Source organism: Chlamydotis macqueenii, chromosome 25, assembly GCF_036417535.1.
Source record: "Chlamydotis macqueenii isolate bChlMac1 chromosome 25, bChlMac1.mat, whole genome shotgun sequence".
Lineage (NCBI taxonomy): Eukaryota > Metazoa > Chordata > Aves > Otidiformes > Otididae > Chlamydotis > Chlamydotis macqueenii.
The window spans coordinates 3,838,373-3,857,932 of record NC_141580.1 but is presented as its reverse complement, the minus strand read 5'-3'; the positions used below and the strand labels follow the sequence as shown (position 1 = coordinate 3,857,932).

The window sequence follows — 19,560 nt, the reverse complement described above, 5'->3', positions numbered from 1 at the left end:
TTCCTTTCATGTAGTAGACTCTCAAAGCCTTGTTTGTCCTGGGTAGGTTTCAGTCTCCCTCGAGAGTCTTTGGAGGGCTCTTCTGCCCACTCAGGCAGGGATTTCCCACAGCAAACCACCATCCCAGCCAGAAACGGGGGCTGAAGGCAGTGGGACCTGGACTATGAAGTTAAACATGTAGTAGCTGGTGTTATCTCTGCTGTGATGCTGCTGGAAACGATTCCACCTGGGAGCTGCTCCCTGTGAGGGCAGTGGTTGCTGGAGGAGAGGGGCCTGGAGCAGGAGGAAGGAATCTCGCCCCTTGCACAGGCCAGGGTGAGTGGGGATGGAGGATTTGCCCCCTGTTTTTAAGGACAGGGGCCACGCAGGCGCTGTCGTAGCAGCGAGGGTGGGCAGGGCGCGTTGCCTGTGCCCGAGGAGCGCCTGGGCGGGCCGCGGGGGCGAAGCCTCGGCCGCTTTCTGAGGGAACCAACATGGCGCCGGCTGCTTCCCGCCTCTCGTGCGCGCGGGAGCTTCGGAGGCGACGTCAACGCCCGCGCCGCGCTCTGCGAGCGCTCGCGTGACGTGGCGGCGTGCTGGCGTCACACGCGCAGCGTCTCCTGCCGGTAAGCGGCGGCCGCAGCCTGAGGAGCGGGTGAGGGGCCCGGGGGGGGAGGCGGCGGCGGCCCTGCGGGGCCCGGGCGGTGCCGGGGCCGGCCGCGCTCCGGTACGGACCGCCCCCCCAGCAGCCTGGGGCTGCCGGGCTCCGGGTGCGCGCTGCCCGGCGCGGGGGCTCGTTGCCGGGGGCAGGCGTGAGGGGGGTGACCCGTTCTTTTGCCTGCAGGTTTCCCGTCCTTTCAGCAGCTGCGTGCGGTAACGCAAACGCGGATTCCATGTCTTTTCTTGTAAGTAAACCCGAACGGATTAGGGTGAGTGTTGAACACCTTCCAGTTTCCCTCAGACGCCGGCGTGTCGGTAGAGCCTGCCTTGCGCTTGTGCAGAGGAGCGGCGGCGGGGCCGGCCTCCTGCGAAGCACCTGCGAGCCGCGGGGAGACCGCCCAGTTGCGGGGCAGGGCACCCGTGTGCGAGCTGGGCGCTGGTTACAAAACCTCTGCGCTGAAGCACTTCTCGCTCACGCACCTGTATCACCTTTGTGTGCGGTGCGAGGGGCCTGTGACGGGCGTCGCAGTTAAGAAAAAGTGCGAGGGTGCCGATTCTTTCCTGCTTTTCTTTAAGAAGTTACCACCTCGCCTGTGTTGCACCACCGGCAGTTTGTGGGTTTTTTTTTTTTCTAAACTTAACCTGGAAAACTAAACACAACAGCTTTGTTTAATTCTGCATCTTTAAGTGAGGAAGTTTCCTGCGAGAAAACCACTCGTAATGCCTTAACTTGTTACACATGAGCTTTGAGTCACGGTCACCCTAAGACTCGCTGGTGCTTTCCAGGACTGGCTTCCCTTGCGCTAAACAACAAAAGCTGTTTTTTCAGTTATTTTACCAAGTAGACAAATTCTAACGTGAGAGTGTTTGTGATTATTTAATGCTGACTTGAGGATCAACACTCTCCAAGCCTAAAATTGCATATTCTAGTGTGTTATGTGTGCACATATATATGTTTTTCTTTGAATCAGAGTTGAGTAGAGCGGTAGAAACGTTTCTCTGCACAACCTAATGCTTGCATGAATTCATTAAGCATGAATTCTGGAAGTGAACAGCATCTTTAAAATATTTATGTTCTAATTTTGCATTCAGACAATAGATATGTAGCCAAGATACTTAAATTCTCTAAGACATTCTAAATAGTTGAAGCTTTTTTACACCTATTACACCCAAACGAAGAACTTTTAATTGCCTCTGTGAGGGAGTTGTAGCATGGTTATTACTTTTGCTGCATGTGCATGTGTAAAAGTTTGTGTTTGAATGAGGTAAAATTGTGCTAACTTTCTTGCAAGTGCATGCTGGTCAGGAAAAGCAGTAACATTGTTGGGTGTTGCTGGGTGTGTGCCGTGGTAGCGGCACAAGAAGAAAATATCCTTGGCCAAAGTAAAGACTTAACTCTGATGTTGCAGTTAATCAGTTTCAGACCACAGTAGAATCCTTGAAGTGTTATCCTACTTTTATGGTTTTTGCGGGGGAGAGGGAAAAGGAACTTGTCTCTAGAAGGAATAACTAATTATCTGGGGGATTTTTTTTTTTTCCTTTCAGCGGTGGGTGTCTGAAAAGTTCATTGTCGAGGGCTTAAGAGAGTTCGAACTATTTGGAGGTAAGTTTAACTCTCGTTAGATGACATTGTTGAAATGTTTTGTTTTAGTCGCACAGTCTGTTAATTTGGTTGCAAATATGTATCTTAACAGTAAAAGAGATGAATAAATCTCTTTGCAGCACCAGATCTGGTTATTCAGGCTGGCTAGCTGTATAAAGTTAATATGGAAGCGTCCAAGATGTAGCAAGTTATTTTGCAATAAATTTCCTGTTGATGGCAGTACTATTTTGAGACCACTTTTTTCCTCTGCAAAAGATAGATTTGGGGTTTAGGAAGGTGAATTATAATTTTTCAGAGTAAAAGTGGATTTTGAAACTCTGATGATAGCTCCCCAGCATGCCTGCAGGAGAGCTGATCGGTTTCTCTTCTGCTTTGTGTGGAACAAACAAAATTGCCTGCTAGGATGTGGAATTCCTGAGCAGTGACTTGGAAAGCAGTCAGAGCGAAGGAAAGATGTCTAAATCTTTGAGCTTCCAGTTGGAGTGGAAGAATTTTCACTACTTTAAATAAACTTTAGATAGTTTCTTCTGTATTTGAGTGAAGTAGATATGTCATTTTTGAACGTGTTTAGAAGTATAATAAAAAAAATGGTCACCTTACATCTATGTTGAATATATGAACAGTAGCAGTATTTGAATCTCTTTAATTCCCATACTTGTACCACAATTTTATTTTCAGTGCCGCAACCTTATGTGTAAATTAAATGTCTAAAAAAAAAAAATTGTATATATTTGGTGTCAGAAAGCATATGCAGGGTTATTTACTCAGTTTTCCAACTATCTTTTTAATGGGTATCTGTTGAACACAACATGGTGAACAATTAATTTCTTTACTCCAGAGCAGCCTCCGGGTGACTCTCGGAGAAAAGTAAGTGACTTTTGCAGGCTGTGGTGCTGTGGTTCATTGCATGGAGATTATTCCTTGTGGAAGTTTGATTTTTTTTTTTTTTCTTTTTATCTTAGTTATATATTTCATCTCTGTATTTAGCTCTACAAGTGTGGAAACAGGTTTCACCCTGGAGCGGAGATTTTGGTGTGTGGTTTTCAAACTGTATGTGACAAGTCAAAACTTTAAGCTTAATCTCTTGGATTTGTATTGGAGTCGTCCGTCCCCCCAGCCCTCCAAGGGTCTCTTTTTTGAGATGATCTAGATCTGATTCTTCAGAGATGCTAATCTCTTACAATTTTCTTCTAGAATAAAACGAAAAGGTTAGTTTCTGGGACTGCCAAAAAATGTTATATTGGCCATTCAAACCTAGTGTTCCCTTCTGAACACACAGATTCCAAATTCCTTTCTCTTCCCTGTAGAGCAGCTGCCACAGAGGCTCCAACACCAAAACCAAACATCGTGTAATTTCCAGTTTGACTTTACCTCCTGTTGTCTGGTCGTCTTCAGAGCCAGTTCCGTGCGAGAGCCTTGCCTCTTAGAAACTGAAATGACTTGCAGACTTGGAATGGCTCTTCAAAAATGTACAGCCAAAACGTAGCAGTTGAAAAGTACCTTGATGCTTTTTGTTCTGCAGGCCCTGACTGCGCACTGTGTGGCTCTAAATGAACGATGCTCATAGAATAACACAACTGATGATAGAATATATTTGTCTAAATGATTTCCCACCTGCCCACACCATATTGAAACATTTCTGCATGCAGGTGTTGCTCTAGTTGAAGCTAATTATGAACATGAATTGTGATTAGATTATAACTGTCAGTTCAAGCTGCTTATAATTGATTTTTGTGCCAGCGTCTGTAATTTACTGGCACAAACAAAGCTGAAAATATGAGATATATGTGGAATATTTTGTGTAAAGTCAAGTAAATTCACACCTTTTTTAAATTACGGAGCGTTACGCATATGCTCAAATTGAGATTAGCATCTGTGTCGGTTTTGTGACAGTATTCACTTGGGGTTTGGTCACCTCTACAGTGGTATTGCAGACTCTTATTTTGATTTTTACATCTAAATAAAAGCTTACTTTTTCCAGCAGGGCTGTAGAAAAAGGTAAATAATTTGGGGAGAGGGATGGGATGAAAGTTTTTGTTGCTTGTGCTGAAAGTGAGTGAGGGAATGAGGAGGTGGAGAGGAAGGCAGCAGAACAAAAATGACATTCCCTCTTCCTAATTCAGGTGAACGTCATTTGGCAAATGCAGATCCTTGCTAGCATCACGTCACTGATTTTCTTATGGCATTTATAACGGTAGTTGCCTTTCAAAGATTAATTTCCTTAAATCTATCTCAAATTAAAATCAGATGAACAAGCTGGAAAGCCAGCTCTTAATGAATGTCATGCCATAAAGCTAATCATATGTGACTTCATTTTGCTGCTGCTGTTGCTTTTGACCATACACCAAAAGTTGTCCTGTGTGAAACCACCAAGGAGCTTTTTTTGCAGTATTTCATAAATGACATTTCTGTTTAATTTTTTTTTTTTTTTAACTCTTGTATGATGTTGATAAATTTCTGGTAGAGCTCCTTTTGCATTAACTCTCAGTTATTGGTCACTGCTAACATGAAGAGAGGTGAGTGAAGATCTCTGATGTAGTGGAAGACTTACTAAAAGGGATTTTACAGTATTTTTCCATTGCTGTTGAAACAGCCTACACCATTAATAAGATTTAATTTCTTGCATCTCTTTTGTTGGCTTATGCTGTATCTGGAGTGGACTTTAATAAAGCAAACCACTTACATATTGCTCCGTGTTTCACCAGCTGTCATCGCTCCATAACGCTGCTTATCAGAGCCTCCTGCTTTCATTTCCTTGGTGGTGCCTTTCTGCTTCAGAGGTTTCCATCTGCCTGTGTGTGTCTCCTGGCAATCTTGCCGTTGACAGAATGGTGTGAAATTGCTGGAAGAAGTAATGAGTGATACAATTGAGATCAGAACTGACAGGCACCTTTCGCAGAAGTTTGAAGTCATGAATGGAAAGTTGCTGCCTGTTCTCAGCCAAGGAATGGCACTGTGTAGCGTTAGGATTAGGATAAAGGATTTGGGACTGCTGAGGTCTCGGGGGGGTTAGCTATCCTGAAAAAGGACTGGATTGCTGTGCTGGGGTTGTTTGAGCTGAAATTATAGCATAGCACTGCTCACAAATCTTTAAACTTTGCCTTTTCCCTTAACTGAAAAATGCCACTGTTTTAAAGGCAGGCAGAGAGAGGTGAAATGTGTGCTGTTCAAAGTCAGTTGAAAAGGTGGAACTTGGGAAGTGTGACTGTTAGCTTCCTCCCAAAGTATCCTTAGGGACCCAAAGGTAATTTATGGCAAATGCATGCCTGTGCTTATTGCACTACATGTACCCTAGACTGAGTGTCGAACAGCAAGTTCCTTGTTTTTCGGCTGTCACTATGTTGTTTCCATCTTTCACTGATGGATAAAAGAGTATTTGCTCTCACTCTAGGAAAATGCATGAGCCTTTTCTGCTTCATGTACCATGAGAAAAGGTCTGATAAAGGGCATTTGCAGCTGATGAGGAATGAGGCGGAAAAAATGAGTTGGAGTTCCAAATGTCAGGAGGAGTTAATGTGCTGGAAATTTGAGATAGCTAAGTCTGATCTTAGACACCAAATACATTTGGTTCTCCATTAGCGTGCTCTCCTTGTGACTTCAGGAATTTGAGGGAGTTGGAAGGTGTAATGGAACTTGCAGGAACATTGAAGTTCGTCTTCTGCAAAATTGTGCTTGGAAAGATTTATGTGTATATAAATAAAGCAGATAGCTTTATGTCAGATGCAGTGAAGAAAAACTGACAGGCTTGGGAGTGCTGCTTCCCTGTCTGGTGTGGGGTGTTTTTTTTTTTAATTTCTTCTTTTTTTTTTCTGTAAGCACTAATGCTTTGCAGTTAAGTTTTTGCTTTCATTTGGAGCTTCTCTTTTCATATGTGTCTGATCTCCATATCTTGGGCTAAGTTGGTTCATCACTTGTACCGTTCAGCTAAGCAGTTTTGGCTGCACTGGTCTTCCCACAGATGAGCAGCTGAAAACCAAAACTCTCAGTGTCAGACAGGAGTGCTGACTGCCACAGTGCAGAGAAGTGCTGTAAACAAGCTTTCCTTTGGCGTTTGCTTGGGCAACAGGATGGTGGCACAGAAGTGTGTAATTAATGGGAGAAAGGTAGTTACTATAAAGCAGTGCTTAAGCTGTCCTGGGGAATAGTAATTGGCTTTATCCAAATATTCCTAAAGAAATTCTGGTTTACAGTAATTAAGAACCTATCTGTTACCGTTACATGTTTTGAAACACAGATGTCTGGATCTTCTGAAATGAGGCATCTCCTGGATTTCAATTGATAAATAACTATTTTAAATTATTTTAACAGCAATTAAATTCTCTCTTCTATATTCAGTACTGTCTTATTATTTTGAGGTGTATGATAATATAAGGAGCAGATGATTTTTCCGGCATGTGATCTTTATTTGTTTTGGCTTCACTTCATTTTTTATTTTTTATTTTTTTTTCCACTAGACAAATGAGGCGAGCTCCGAGTCGATAGCTTCTTCCCCTAAAAGGGACACCATGAGCAACTTTCTACCAGACAGCAGCTGTTACGAGTTGCTCACTATCATAGGTAATACTACATGTGGGCTGGAGGATTGGAAGTCTGCTTTGCAAATAACTTCTGCAGATATTTTGGCCTTTTCTTGGTTGATTTGGTTATTTTTTACATTAGATGCCTGCCGTCTTTGATTTTAAAATCACTTTAATAAAAAATGAGATCCAGTCCTAAAGGCTTTCAACTGAAAGAGGCATGTGGTGGGTTAATGATACTGAGTGGGAAGTACAAAGTCAGCAGAAGCAGCCTGAAACCTGTCCCTGTCCTTGGTGAGGCTTCATAATTTTATTTCTGCCTCAGTTCTGAGCTTGAAAGACAGGATAATATTACTGGCTGGGAGGATTTCTCTCCATGGGATACGTGCCAAGGAAGGTGGTATCTGATGGAACGATTACTCCTTTTCACAAGGCCAAAAATAGTTTCAGTAAATGCGTGTAAAGATTATTTAAGGGTCAAGGACTGGAGGAGTTCTCCAGAAGTGTGTAATTCAGAAATATTGCTGAAGCTTTAACGCCTTCTCTTTCAGGCAGAGGCTTTGAAGACTTGATGGTTGTGAACCTGGCCAGGTATAAACCCACAGGGGAGTATGTCACAGTCAGAAGAGTGAACTTGGAGGCCTGCACAAATGAAATGGTCACATTCTTGCAGGTAACGCGAATCCGTTCATACCGTAATGCAATTTTAGGAGAGGGCACACAGCAAAAGCAGTGCTTATCAATACTGTGTTCATTTTTCTGCATTTACTGAATTGAATCAAAATATCTTTTCTTTTTTTTTTTTTCTTAATTTTAGGGAGAACTTCACGTTTCCAAGCTCTTCAACCACCCTAACATCGTGCCATACAAAGCAACTTTCATAGCTGACAATGAGCTATGGGTAGTGACATCTTTCATGGCCTATGGTAGGTGGAAACACATTTGTCTGACCATCATATTCTGTGAAATGAAATTGAGTTATCCTTGGGTTTTTTTCTGACCAATTAAGAGGTGTTTTGTTTCTTTTTAGGTTCTGCAAAAGATTTAATCTGTACCCATTTTATGGATGGGATGAGTGAACTGGCTATTGCGTATATCCTCCAAGGCGTATTGAAAGCACTTGACTACATCCACCATATGGGCTATGTACATAGGTATTAAAAAAAACCCATCCATTTTCCTTCTGTTGGAAGTTCTTGGGAATACTGCTCTTCATTAGAGCAGAGTGGATAGCTCAAGAGATGCAGAATGCATTAACAAGTTTTGTGTTACTTTGCTGTTAGAGAAAGTCAGTTTGTTGCTGACGGGAAGTGACATCATTGATCTTACTAAACTGCATGAAAGTGTCACCATGGAACAAACTTATCCCAAAGACCACTGTGTATCTAAAACCACAGCTGCCGCTCCTGTTGACAGGCTGGCTTGTTAAGACTCTGATAGTCTCCAAATTGAGACTGACAGTGGCGGGGGGGTGGGATTTGCCCTGCTGCTGTTGTAACAGGGGAATAAGATAACAGGGCAATAATCTTGGGTCTATAACCTTCAGTCCTGCCTTTCTCCTTGCCGCAGAAACGTTATCTGGAGGCCTGCAAAGGGGGTGAATAGAGTCCTGTTAGCGTTTGTAGAAGTGGCTTTGCACCGTATTCAGGATGGTCATTAGGAATCCCAGCCTTCTGGGAGGAGGCTGATGGAGCATTGCCTTGTGCATTGAGCTGTCCACTAAAGTCAGCTTTTATCCTTTCCGTAGGTGCTCACTAAGGGTGAATTTCTCTTCAGTACTACAACTTCTCTTAATCTCTTTCTAAATCACTCCTTAGCATAGCACTCTAAGTTTCCACCCCTTAACATATTTTCCTCTTCTCTGATACATACTTCTGCTGTGAGAGTAAATTTCACATGCTGAAAGTTCTGTTATTAGTGGTTACTGCTTTTATTGTATGTGCTGTAAAAGAAATTCAGCTTACCTATGTCTGCGTTAAATCCTTTGCAGTGCCCTTCTGCACTAAGTCTTCCTGGGAAGGCCGCAAGGAACATAACTCGTTTGAGGGCAGAGAACCTGACTATTCTTACTTTTTTTTTTTTTTTTTTTTTTCCTTCCAGGAGTGTTAAAGCCAGCCATATCCTGATCTCTGTAGACGGGAAGGTGTACCTCTCTGGCCTGCGAAGTAATCTAAGTATGATCAACCATGGGCAGCGGCTCAAAGTTGTTCACGACTTTCCCAAATACAGCATCAAAGTCCTGCCTTGGCTCAGTCCTGAAGTCTTGCAGCAGGTGTGTTTAAAAACCCCACACGCTGGTTTTTAGTGATACATGGTATCTCTGGAAGTTTTCTGAGTTATGGTGTGCGTAGGGGTGGGGGAGATAACACACAACAAAAGTCACAGCATTACTTTTTCTCGTGATGAGCTCTATCCTTTTTTTAATATCCTTTTAACCTTAAAACAAGTGATCCCTAGCAAGGGGAAATCTGTATTCCTGTCAAAGGGGGCAATTAATGAGAAGTCCCTGTTACAACATTGTGTTTTCTTTCCCTCCAGGGGAAGGTGTGCAAATGCAGGGAAGGGGAAGGAGAGAGGCTAGAGGAAACAGATTTGGGATGGGTGCAGGGGTAAAATTTGATCTGAGCAATTTGACTAAGTAGTTTTCTTGTAGGTACCTCTACAGATTCTCCCATTAGCTAAGTGTTACATTAGGTGCCAGTTACTGCCATCCTTACTAATTAGCTGATTTCAGTTAAGTAAGTGTTGCTTTTAACCGTGTGTTTTAACAAACAAAAAAAAACCACCACCGCAATAAACCAGCCTATACACGGGTTGTACTATTTCTTCTCTAATCGCTTGGGTTTGCTGTTCTGCGTATCGAATCGTGGGTAGTGCCCCTGCAATCATGTCTAAGTCCACAAGGCTAATATTTCTTTTCCTTTTCATCTAGAATCTCCAGGGTTACGATGCAAAATCTGACATTTACAGTGTAGGGATAACAGCCTGTGAGCTGGCAAACGGACATGTACCCTTTAAAGACATGCCTTCTACGCAGGTAAGGTTTAAAGCTGTTCCTTTCTTGTCCTGGCACAAGGAACTGCTTTGCTGCGCTGGGATGTGAAGACAGAAGGGTGCTGTGCCTACCTGAATGAGAAATCTTCACCGACTAATCTTTCTCTGTGTCATGTTGCTTATGCCCATTGTCTTCCAGATGCTCTTGGAAAAGCTGAATGGAACTGTTCCCTGTCTGCTAGACACCACCACAATTCCTGCTGATGAGCTGACTATGAAAACCTCCCGTTCAAGTGCTAACTATGGGATGAGTGAGAGCATGGCTATTAGCAACGTGAGGGCGTCCAACGGAGAGCCAACCCTGCACCCTTATCTTCGGACCTTCTCCACCTACTTCCATAACTTTGTAGAGCAGTGCCTGCAGCGGAACCCTGATTTCAGGTAAAGACAGGTGAAAGCTGCTCTTAACAGACCTGCACTATTCTAGGGCTGATTAAACTGTGAGAGCCAGCAGAGGCTGTTTGAAGTTTTCTTTCCAGAAGTGTAGTGGGGTGAGGACGTGTTCCATACGTTGAGAAGAGCAGTCCAAGTATGTAAAGCAAGAGCAGCGTTAATACTTTGAGACAGTTTCTATAAGAGTGCCTGCAGAATTACTTTGCACCCTCTTTTGAGGGTAGAGTGGTTCTGCATGTTGTCAAGAAACTGAACAACTTGACTTTTTGGTCCCTGTGAGGCTGTGTTCACCTAATTTCCATCACTGTGAATGTCCGCTTTCAGCCAGCGGAGCATAACGATGGGAAGCGATCAAGAACTGTATTTTCCTCTGTAGTTGAGCGTAAGGTTGTCTTTAGCCATGGCAAACTTCTCTAGGGTACCACGCTCTTCAGAAACCTTCCCTTGACCAAACGTTGGGGCGTGCAAGTAGGTAACTGCCTGCATAAAACAGCATGTGAATGTAATAAACAGTGCTACTGGTTACAAAAGGGAGATATCCTATAGCTGAGGCATGAGGGAGGCAGGAAGGACCCTGGTCTTTTCTTTCTTCTTCTTTTGTGCTGACTTTATTCTAACTCCCTTCCACAGGCCAAGTGCAGGCGCTCTGCTTAATCATCCCTTTTTCAAGCAGGTAAGGAACTCATTTAATCTGCAGATAGAAAGAACAGTGGCTTTTCTGTAGTTGTCTTGCTGTCTCACTGAACCTGAGGGTGGGAATGTAGAATTGCTGAATTTTCCGTGATCTGAAAGGATTAAGTTAGTTTGGTGACTAACTGTAGTGCAGCTTGGTGATCCTCACGTTCCCCTCGGAGGTGGACGGGCTGTTCTCAATGCATCTCTTCCTTATCTAAACAGAGGATGTAAATCTGTGTAGATTAAATCTAAGTTGCCTGTGATGTGGGGAAGCATTTCAGCAACCCAGTTCTCCCCTTTTTGTGCAGATCAAGCGCCGTGCTTCTGAAGCGCTCCCTGAACTTCTGCGCCCCGTCACCCCAATCACCAATTTTGAAGGAACGCGGCCCCAAGATCCCAGTGGCATTTTTGGGCTGGTGTCAAACCTGGAGCAGCTGGATGTGGATGACTGGGAATTCTAGAAAAACAGGGACTATACATGTTTCTGGATGAGCTTTCTGGACATTGTAATTTATTGGTCCTGTTCATAAAAGGTGATGAGTGTTACACGTAGAAGAGTTTATAGGTCCTTGGGAAGGAACTTCAGCTGCCTCTCTACTTGGGAAGTAGCCTGAAAACAAATGGACAGATGTGAGCTGGAAAAGGATCAACCCCAAGGAACTGTGGAGCATTTGAGATGGCGCAGTGCCCAGAGCCCCAGTTCTTGCAGCTGAGCACTGGTAGATCACTCAGATGGGCTGAGTGACTCCGTTTGGTCTCTATTTATGTGTTTCTAAAAATCACTGGCTTCCTCATATCCCAGTTGGAAGGCTGCATGACCCAGCCCTCTGTGGTTCTTTCTCTTTTAAGGGTGCCTTGGAGCTAAGGGGATGCAGGCAGCTCTTAGTTTTGGGCATTCTCTTAGAGCTAGCCTGATTACTGTTACAGGGTAACTTTGGAGGCTGGGCAAAAAAAAAGGGATTGTGTCCTTAAATTTAATCACTGCTTTGTGATGGGAGATAAAAGATGACCAGATTCTGTTCCAGGCACACTTGCTGCATCAGGCATTCCTCTGCAGCACTCGATTCTTCTCTTCCGATTCCGAAGAGAGCTTTTGAAGAGACTCCTCTCACTGGATGCTGAGCACTCAGGGCTCCAGGTCAGACAGGGCATTCCAGCCTCTCTTGGAGGGCTGCCTGAGTCACCACAGTGAGTGTGTACGTGAGCTTTTATTCCCTGCAGCACACCTAGTCGAGACTCCTGTTAGCTGGGCTGGTTTTGCAGCACCTAACACTCATACCAGCTTGTTCTCAGTGGCACACAGGAAAAGTAAGTGGACTTTCATGCTAAATCGTCTTGCTCACAACTCCTCGTTGAAAATCATGTACAGAATTGATCTTAAGCCTCCCATTACCATTGCTGTTCTGCCTTCCCTGACCGAACGATCGGTAAAAGCTTGCTTCTCACGTGGCTCCCCTCGATTCACGGCTGTGTGACTCTGCCCAGCTGTTGTGGCAGCTCTCCCCCATTCCATGGTATTTGTTTTTTGGAGGTGTATTTAAGGGTTTTAGTTTGACCCTTCCAAGGACCCTCCCATGGGTGGTGGATGTCTTTCTACTCTTTAATGAAGCACTGAGAATCCACTCCTGTAGGTGGGGTTAATGGGAGCAGTGGTGCTGGCAACAGGTCCTTCTTGTGTTTATAAACTGTACTTGAACCCAGATAAAGTTTGTTACTCTAGTTTTTTGCCAAAACAAATAAAATATTTCTGAAGTTTTCTAAGTCTGCTGCGGCTGCAGGATGATGGAGTGGATCACAAATGATGACACGGGCTGGCTGCACGTGCTTACTCTCTTCTCATTTCCTTACTTGAGCTGCTGCTTGCACCCCAGCTGGCAGGGGCTTGGTGGTGTTAGAACATACCGGGAAGGCAGCGCTCCTCACCACAGCAGCTTGCAGCACTGTTAGTTGCAACTGCCTTCATGTTTCTTTGAACTAAAGCAAGGAGCTCCAAACAACTGCCCTTGCTCAGTAAAATGCAGTCTTCTCCCAGAGCAGAGGTGTTTGTAAGGGGAGGCTACAACAGACACTCTCTGGGATCACGTTTGGTTCCTGATTTAATTTTACTAGAGTAGATCTTAATTTCCTAGTTTGTCATGACATCTGCAGCTTCTGAAAATCCTTATTCCTCCCCCACAAGCCTGGACAGGGACTGAATTTCTAGTACTTACAGCAAGAGAAAACATAGCGCTGCTCACAGCATAAAACCTGGGGGGCTGTCAGTGACATGCTGCAGCTGTTGCGTTTGGAGGAGATGGGTTTCCTCCCAGAAAAGAGATGATGCAAGAGGTGTTGCTCACTGAAGTTCTAAGCCTCTCTTGAATTCTCCTAGGAACCAAGAGGCTGGCAGAAAAGACAGGAGGGAACACACTGAGTTACAATAAATCACAAATAATCCCAGCACTCTAGCCTGCTTTCCCCTGAGTTAGCATTTTTAGGGTGAAGGATGAACTTAACGCAAGCTTTCTCATCCCTTCCCGTGCTTGCAGCACGCTCAACGATTCTGGCCTTGACTTAACTTACAGACAGTTTTATGCTTACACAGCAGGAAGCAAGCAGGGTCAGCGCAAAGTTAGGAGTGCAACTGCAGCACCTTGTCAAAAAAAGTTGTGAAGTAACTGAATGCAACACGGCCTTCCCCAGGGGCACCGCTGCACTGGGAGGGAACTGCTGGCGGCGCGGTGGCAGCAGGCAGCTGTGCTGAGCCACCACTCTCACGTCTGACCTTACCTGTTCTGTCCTGTGCCTTCACAGAGCAGCACACACGGAGTCTGGCATGGTCAGGGCACTGTTTTAGTAGCTGCTGGTTGGATACACACGCTCTGGGTACAGCTACTGCTGTGTTTCCCCCCCTCCCATGAAAGCTTTATTCAGCTAGATACAAAACAGGGTGCTCTGCTATTGCCGATCCTCTCCATGGTCTGAATGTTGCCGCTCTTCCTCCTCTTCTTCCTCCTCCCCTTTGTGTTTTTCCAGTTTTGCCATGAGCTCTGAAAAACAGGAATAGGCAGGATGAGACTCCAGGTGCAGGGAGCACACCAAAGCCAGGTGCCCAGGTCCTGCAAACACCCATCTCTGCAAGAACCAGGGCAGCTACCAAAAAATCACTTGCGCACGCAAAGGCTGAGCTGGGTGCTACCACTGTGTGCCAAGCCCAGGGCATCAGATGTTACAGTCACAGAATCTATCGGTGCCTTACTGACTCGCTGCCTGTGCTCTGTGGCATGTCCCCCCTACCTTCACGAGATGTCACACTCCCAGAGTTCCCCATCTGGGCCAGCCCAGACCCTCACTGTGTGTCTACAGAGCCACCCAGCCCACGATGTACCATCTCCTGGCACCAAAGGAAACTCTGCTGGCAGCCAGGAGCTGAGCTCCAGCTTAGGGCCAGGCCCAACACCAAGAAGATCCCTCAGGAGCTGGTGCCTTTGCTGCTCCAGAAGCTCCCACTGAAAGCCCTCTCTCACAGGTGCCCGTTACCTTTTGCTGGGTTGAAGACGCCATTGGTTTGCTTGTCGCAGACGTAGCAGCGCTGGGATTTGCGGTAGTGTTGGAGGGCACAACTCTCACAGAAGTAGTGCTTACACCTGTATGGAGACACAGATGCCACTGCAAGTCACCAGATAGAATCCCTGTGCCCAGAAGTTGGACATTACTGACTGCTGGTCCCTGGGGGATGCAGAAGTGAGCTGTGTGCAGAGCTGCACTGTCCCCGTGTTTCAGCACCGCATCACAGAGCCACAAGTGAGCTCTTCCAGACATCAGGTATGCAGCCCCCCAGCCTGCTCCTCATCCTTGCCAAGCTCTTGGCTGCCCCATGCTTCCGTCTATCTGCTCATGCAATGCAGCGTGGCACTCCATGTCCAGGAGGAACAAAGGCATGAAAACAAAATCTCAGGGCTACGGGGAAAGATGATGTAATGAGGCAGCATCTGCGGAAATCTAAAAGATGCCTGGACAACAAAGGTTTGAGATCCCTTCCCAGAAGATGCTCCAGATGCAGTTACGAGACTCCCTGGTTATCAGAGGATGTCCTCACCCACCAGAAAGCCATGGCAGACAACGAGCGGGTTCCACCCACCAGCCTGTGGGCAGTGTTTGTATTTGCCTCCACAGCGAATGACTCGGGAACTGGATCGACAGCAGACGCGTGGCTCCTCATGCCAAAACAAGCACTTACTTGGTGACCACAGGGTTCTTGAAGGAACTTCTGCAGATGAAGCATTTGAAAGGCATATCGTCCTCATCGCTGCTCACCTCATAGTTTTCCTCATCTGCAGAAGAGAAAAGTAAACCAGACTGGAGCAAAAGCAGAGGCAGCCAGACCAGCCCATGCGTGGGGCCCGAAATATTAAATATGGAGAGAGCACAGCAGGTGGGACTGAATCTCTGCTGGAAACAATACAGTTTTGGCATCTGGGTACTGCTGATGTCAGGAACACGTGTGGGACTAAGATATAATTAGGTCTAATGAGCCAGAGTGCTTGTTGCAAATTCTTTTCTCCCTCACCCACTCGCTGCTATAAAGAGACATATCCTCCAGCCCCCTCCTATTTTTTTTAGATTTTTTTTTTTACAAACCAGCTGCTGCCAAACTTTTTGGCTCCAGCTGAACAGAGAACACTCTCTGCCCCCAGCTGCACAGCAGTTCATGAGCAACACTCGGGAGCCTTGGGCCACAGCTGTGGATGCTGTGAGTGACATAGTATGAAAGCGTCCCACCTCCTGGGCACCTGAAGAGCAGGAGATGGTCACATCTCCCCAGCTCCACACAGCTTGCTGCTAGGACCCACACAACAGCAGTGCTGTCCTTTTACAGAGAGCCAGAGGAAAGAGTTCTCGCTAGTGGCAATCAGTGGTTATCTGAAAGCAGCAGATTTGCTCAGCACTGTCTGGTTACTGGCCCTACGGTTATCCTGCAGCAGGGAGTTCCACCACTTTGGAATAAAGAGGCTGTTCTAAGATTAATTCAACCCACACTCCAATATCCCTACGTCGCGTTCAGGGCACGACAAAAGGCAGGAGCTCGTAGCTTCATCCACACTTAGTTAGTTAGATCAGAGGGGTGGTGCCATACCATTGACTCCGTACCGGCCTTCATCCAGTTCCCGTTCAATCTGCCAGCCATGTTTGTAGTCTGAGCGGTCGTGGAGGAATTTACAGCTGTCTGAGCGGCACAAAGAAAGAGGAATTAACAGCCAGGCTGTGCGGGACAGAGCCTTAACAGCACACCTCATTCAGGGGCAGCCTGAGCTGTGCCCAGCAGAAGGTGAAACCCGACTGCCTCCCTGCCCGCCTGTGCTGCAGGGCAGTGCCAAGCTCCTGGAGCAGACATGGGACCCCTCTCAGGGCTGACAGACTGGGAGGATCACGCTCTGCGTGCTACGGCAACAGCTCCAGCATTTACACACGTGGACAGTGGGATAAGGAAGAGGAAATCCCACCCCTCACATGGCCTCTGTGGCCAGAATACCCGTGGGGGTCACTGGAACATCCAGGGGTCCCTCCCAGGACTCTTACAACCACTGATAAGAGGCCATCAGCTTTCAGAAAAGCCAACGCGAACGACCAGAACATTACATAAAACAACTCCGCGACAGCATCACACACCAGCTCTGCAAACAAGTGCCTGTTCATCAGTAAGCCCTCATCTTAGCGCCACAAGCACGGGATCACGAGCAGGATCCCTTTGCAGAGCTGGCGCAGCACGTGTTCAGCTGCAGGCAAGATCCACTCACCTCCAAAGCCGCAGAATCCAGTCTCTTTGTAGTCCTTGCAGATGTCGGGCTGGTAGTCCCACCGCACCGTGGCCCGCAAGTGCTCCGGAGCACGGATGGGTCCTTTTCTGAAAGGGTGGGAGAAGGCTCAGGCCGGCTGCGCAGCTGCGGTGGAGAAGGCCCCTGGGGGCCTGGTCAGAACCAGACACCGGACTCGTTAGACAGAAAGAAGCTGGCAGGAACAGCAAAGTTCAAGCCCCAAACAGGTTCCTTTGGGGATGGTGCTTGAGCTGCTCTGTGGTCCCAGTCTTCTGAGGCTCAGCCCAACCTACCTGACCATTCCTGAAGAGGCATTTCCCATCGAGGTGTCCTTGGGCTTCACATACTTCTGATAGTTATTAATACCACGGTAAATTTTATCATCTTCCTTTCCCCTTAACTCCTAGGAAAGCAAAAATAAAGGTGATTAAGGGTCAGGAAAGCTTCATGCCATAGATTAGCTTTCCCCACTCTGACACCAGTCCACCTCCCCAGCTCTGCCTTCCCTAATACCAAGATGCCAATAAAGCCAGAAAATTCCCCTACGTGCAAGGGTGATACTGTTGGCTTCTCCAGTTTCCAGGGAAGAAGAGATTCAAACTCTTCTTCGTGTGCAGAAGAGGATGAGCAAAGCACATGCACTCCTGCTGCCGAGCACTAGGTCTTACAGAGCGAGGCTGACTCACCTCCTGGATTTTCTGGCTGCGCTCGAAGATGGCCTGGGCATCTTTCTCCTTCTCTGTGTCCAGTTCATACACTGCTGTGGCTCCCATGTCTTCCGGGCCAACAGGTTTCTGAAAAGCAAGAACTTGTGACAACAGCGAAGAGAAAACCTATACAAGACAGAGAGCTCCTTGGCTGACTGGGAGGGTCAGAGAGCAAGAACATGGCCGGCTTTCCCTTCCACCAGTTCCTACTGTCCCTTAGCACTTCCCAGGGAGGATCCCCCAGGGGCCAGGTCCAGCCTAGTGCTGGCAGAGGCCGGAGCGCTAACTACCCATTGCTCCCACGTTTTAGTCTGCAGAGGCACAAGACACTTGTCCTCACTTTACTCCTTCATGCTCAGCCTTGGCTTAGCTGGAAGCTGAACTCGGGTCTCCCACATCCAACACTTCAACCGTGAGACCAGCCCACCACACACAGGATGCTGCGTCTGAACTTTTAACCCAGCTGTGGGTGGCTTCCATTCAGTTTCAACATGGTGGTCTGGTTTAGATTCCTCTTTAAAGGACTGAACAGACACTGATGCCTAGGTTGCATCAGATCTTCAGGAACAGCTGCACAGAAACTGAAGAATAATTGCAGCCAGCCTCAATTAAAACCAAATCAAATTTACGTGCCAAAAGCTTCTGGAGCCCCAAAGCTGTCATCTCCTCCTGCTCCCTTCCCATTCCCCTAGAGCAAGCCAGGCCAACACCACGCTGCTCTCCTTGGCAGCAGCCACAGCGGTGAATAATGACAGCACGAGGTTACGGTCACATTAATCCCTAATGTGACAAGAGCAGGGCAAACCTGACCCAAGTGCTCCCTCTCCTGAAAACTTTGTGCCATGTTGGGCAAGTCCAGTGGCATCCTGGAGTTTTAATTCCCAACTCTAAGAGGGAAAGGCCAACCTCAGATGGCGTCCTAAAGACACAGGGGGTATCAGGAGAACAAACCCAGCACAAGGTACTTGTCTATAAAAAGAGAAGGGACAGGAAGGTGCAACTATAGATAAAGGAGAAAGAATGGCTGATCCCACATTCGCAGAGGCAAATTCTCTCTATTAAGTGCAGGATCTGCCAGTCCCACCTCACCTCTCATCCCAGAACCACATTCTTGCCCATCCTTACCGCCGACCGTGTTGATTTGTAAGTGACTCCAATATCCTTTGATGGATCCTCATCGTCACTGCTGCTCAGTGCATATGCGGGCCTCTCCTTCATACATCTCCTGGTCTGAGAGGCAAGAACACAGCAGGTTTGAAGGACAGAAGGCTGCAACGCTGTGTCTCGGTTGAGCCTAGCAGGCCAGTGCGGATGCCCCTCAGATGGAGCAGTGCCCTGCTGTGGCTCCCTTACCTTCTGGATCATGGGGTTGGGGGTCTCCCGCCGCCGCTCCTTCCGCACCACCGTGCTGCCCTCCTCACCGCTGCTCTCTGAGGGGTAAAGCCCAGGGGTCAGGGTGTGCCTCCCCCTCCGCGGGAAGGTGCGGGAAGCAGGGGGAACCCCCGAGGGTGGTGGCACGGCCGGGGAGGAGTCCTTAACCCCCCGCACCACACGGAGATAGGGATGTCTGGGGGAGCAGCGAGGCCTCTCCGTGTGGAGGCAGCGCTGCAGGGCGGCACCAGGCCCTCCCTCGCCTCCCCAGGATACCGGCACGTAACGGCCCGGCTGCGGAGCGCTGCGGAGCCCTCCGTAAGCCCCCGCCGGCCCTCACCCTGCTCCTGGTCGCTGCTGGGCCGCTTACGCCGACCTCTGCCCGCCGCCAGGCCCCGCTTCTTGAAAACGAAGCTGCAAACAGAGCCCTCCTCCGCCATCTTGCGCCGCCGACCACTGCCGTCATCAGCTAGAGCGGCGCCGGAGGCTGCCAAGCGCGGCGCGGCGCCCCCTGCGGGCGAGGAGGACTGGGCGCCCGGAGCGGGGGGGGGGCGGGGAGAGCGGCGCCTCCGGGGAAGGGCGCCCCCTGCCGGCGGGGAGGAGGGAGCCGGGGGGGCCGAGCGGGGTCGGGGGTCCCGGGCCGCTGACGCCCCCTCGGGGTAGCCCCGGGCCGCTCCCCTCTGCACTGCCTGAGCCCCCCGGCGCCCCGGCCGAGCCGGCCCCCCCAGCTGCTGTCCCCGGCCTCTGAGCCCGGCAGCGGGGCGGGTGCGCTGAGGGGCGAGGGCCGCGGCCCCCCCGCCACCCAG

The 19,560-nt window shown here is 47.9% G+C and overlaps 2 protein-coding genes across 3 annotated transcripts; one reads left to right on the top strand and one right to left on the bottom strand.

Annotated features, from left to right (window-relative positions):
* Window positions 1–602: 602 nt before the first annotated feature.
* Window positions 603–12,642, top strand: STRADA (STE20 related adaptor alpha). Of its 2 annotated transcripts, XM_086766764.1 has the most exons (13): window positions 603–634; window positions 824–908; window positions 2,185–2,242; window positions 3,081–3,109; window positions 6,697–6,799; window positions 7,311–7,432; window positions 7,577–7,685; window positions 7,790–7,913; window positions 8,860–9,031; window positions 9,692–9,796; window positions 9,953–10,194; window positions 10,837–10,879; window positions 11,190–12,642. In XM_086766764.1, exons 2-13 carry the CDS (start codon window positions 873–875, stop codon window positions 11,340–11,342), a joined length of 1,296 nt encoding a protein of 431 aa, XP_086622890.1. In that variant the 5' UTR covers window positions 603–634; window positions 824–872; the 3' UTR covers window positions 11,343–12,642. The 2 variants fall into 2 exon arrangements, with proteins under 2 accessions (XP_086622890.1, XP_086622891.1); XM_086766765.1 differs by lacking the exon at window positions 10,837–10,879.
* Window positions 12,643–13,699: 1,057 nt separating this feature from the next.
* LOC104485643 (E3 ubiquitin-protein ligase RNF113A) lies at window positions 13,700–19,240 on the bottom strand. The gene is made up of 10 exons (XM_086766766.1): window positions 19,095–19,240; window positions 18,737–18,813; window positions 18,509–18,613; window positions 17,363–17,470; window positions 16,970–17,079; window positions 16,659–16,765; window positions 15,998–16,087; window positions 15,101–15,194; window positions 14,401–14,507; window positions 13,700–13,910 (listed from the first exon to the last, which is right to left on the bottom strand). The coding sequence occupies exons 1-10, from the start codon at window positions 19,192–19,194 to the stop codon at window positions 13,819–13,821; spliced, it is 990 nt and encodes a 329-aa protein (XP_086622892.1). The 5' UTR covers window positions 19,195–19,240; the 3' UTR covers window positions 13,700–13,818.
* Between the last annotated feature and the right edge of the window lie 320 nt (window positions 19,241–19,560).

Excerpts from the sequence above, each read along its gene's own strand:
- STRADA (XM_086766764.1), top strand. The coding sequence starts at position 873 with ATGTCTTTTCTTGTAAGTAAACCCGAACGGATTAGG. Across the intron at positions 6,800-7,310 it reads CGAGTTGCTCACTATCATAG|GCAGAGGCTTTGAAGACTTG; the intron begins GTAATACTACAT and ends CTTCTCTTTCAG. Across the intron at positions 9,797-9,952 it reads AAGACATGCCTTCTACGCAG|ATGCTCTTGGAAAAGCTGAA; the intron begins GTAAGGTTTAAA and ends ATTGTCTTCCAG.
- LOC104485643 (XM_086766766.1), bottom strand. The coding sequence starts at position 19,194 with ATGGCGGAGGAGGGCTCTGTTTGCAGCTTCGTTTTCAAGAAGCGGGGC. Across the intron at positions 18,814-19,094 it reads CAGCAGCGACCAGGAGCAGG|AGAGCAGCGGTGAGGAGGGC; the intron begins GTGAGGGCCGGC and ends TTTACCCCTCAG. Across the intron at positions 15,195-15,997 it reads AGGCCGGTACGGAGTCAATG|ATGAGGAAAACTATGAGGTG; the intron begins GTATGGCACCAC and ends TCTCTTCTGCAG.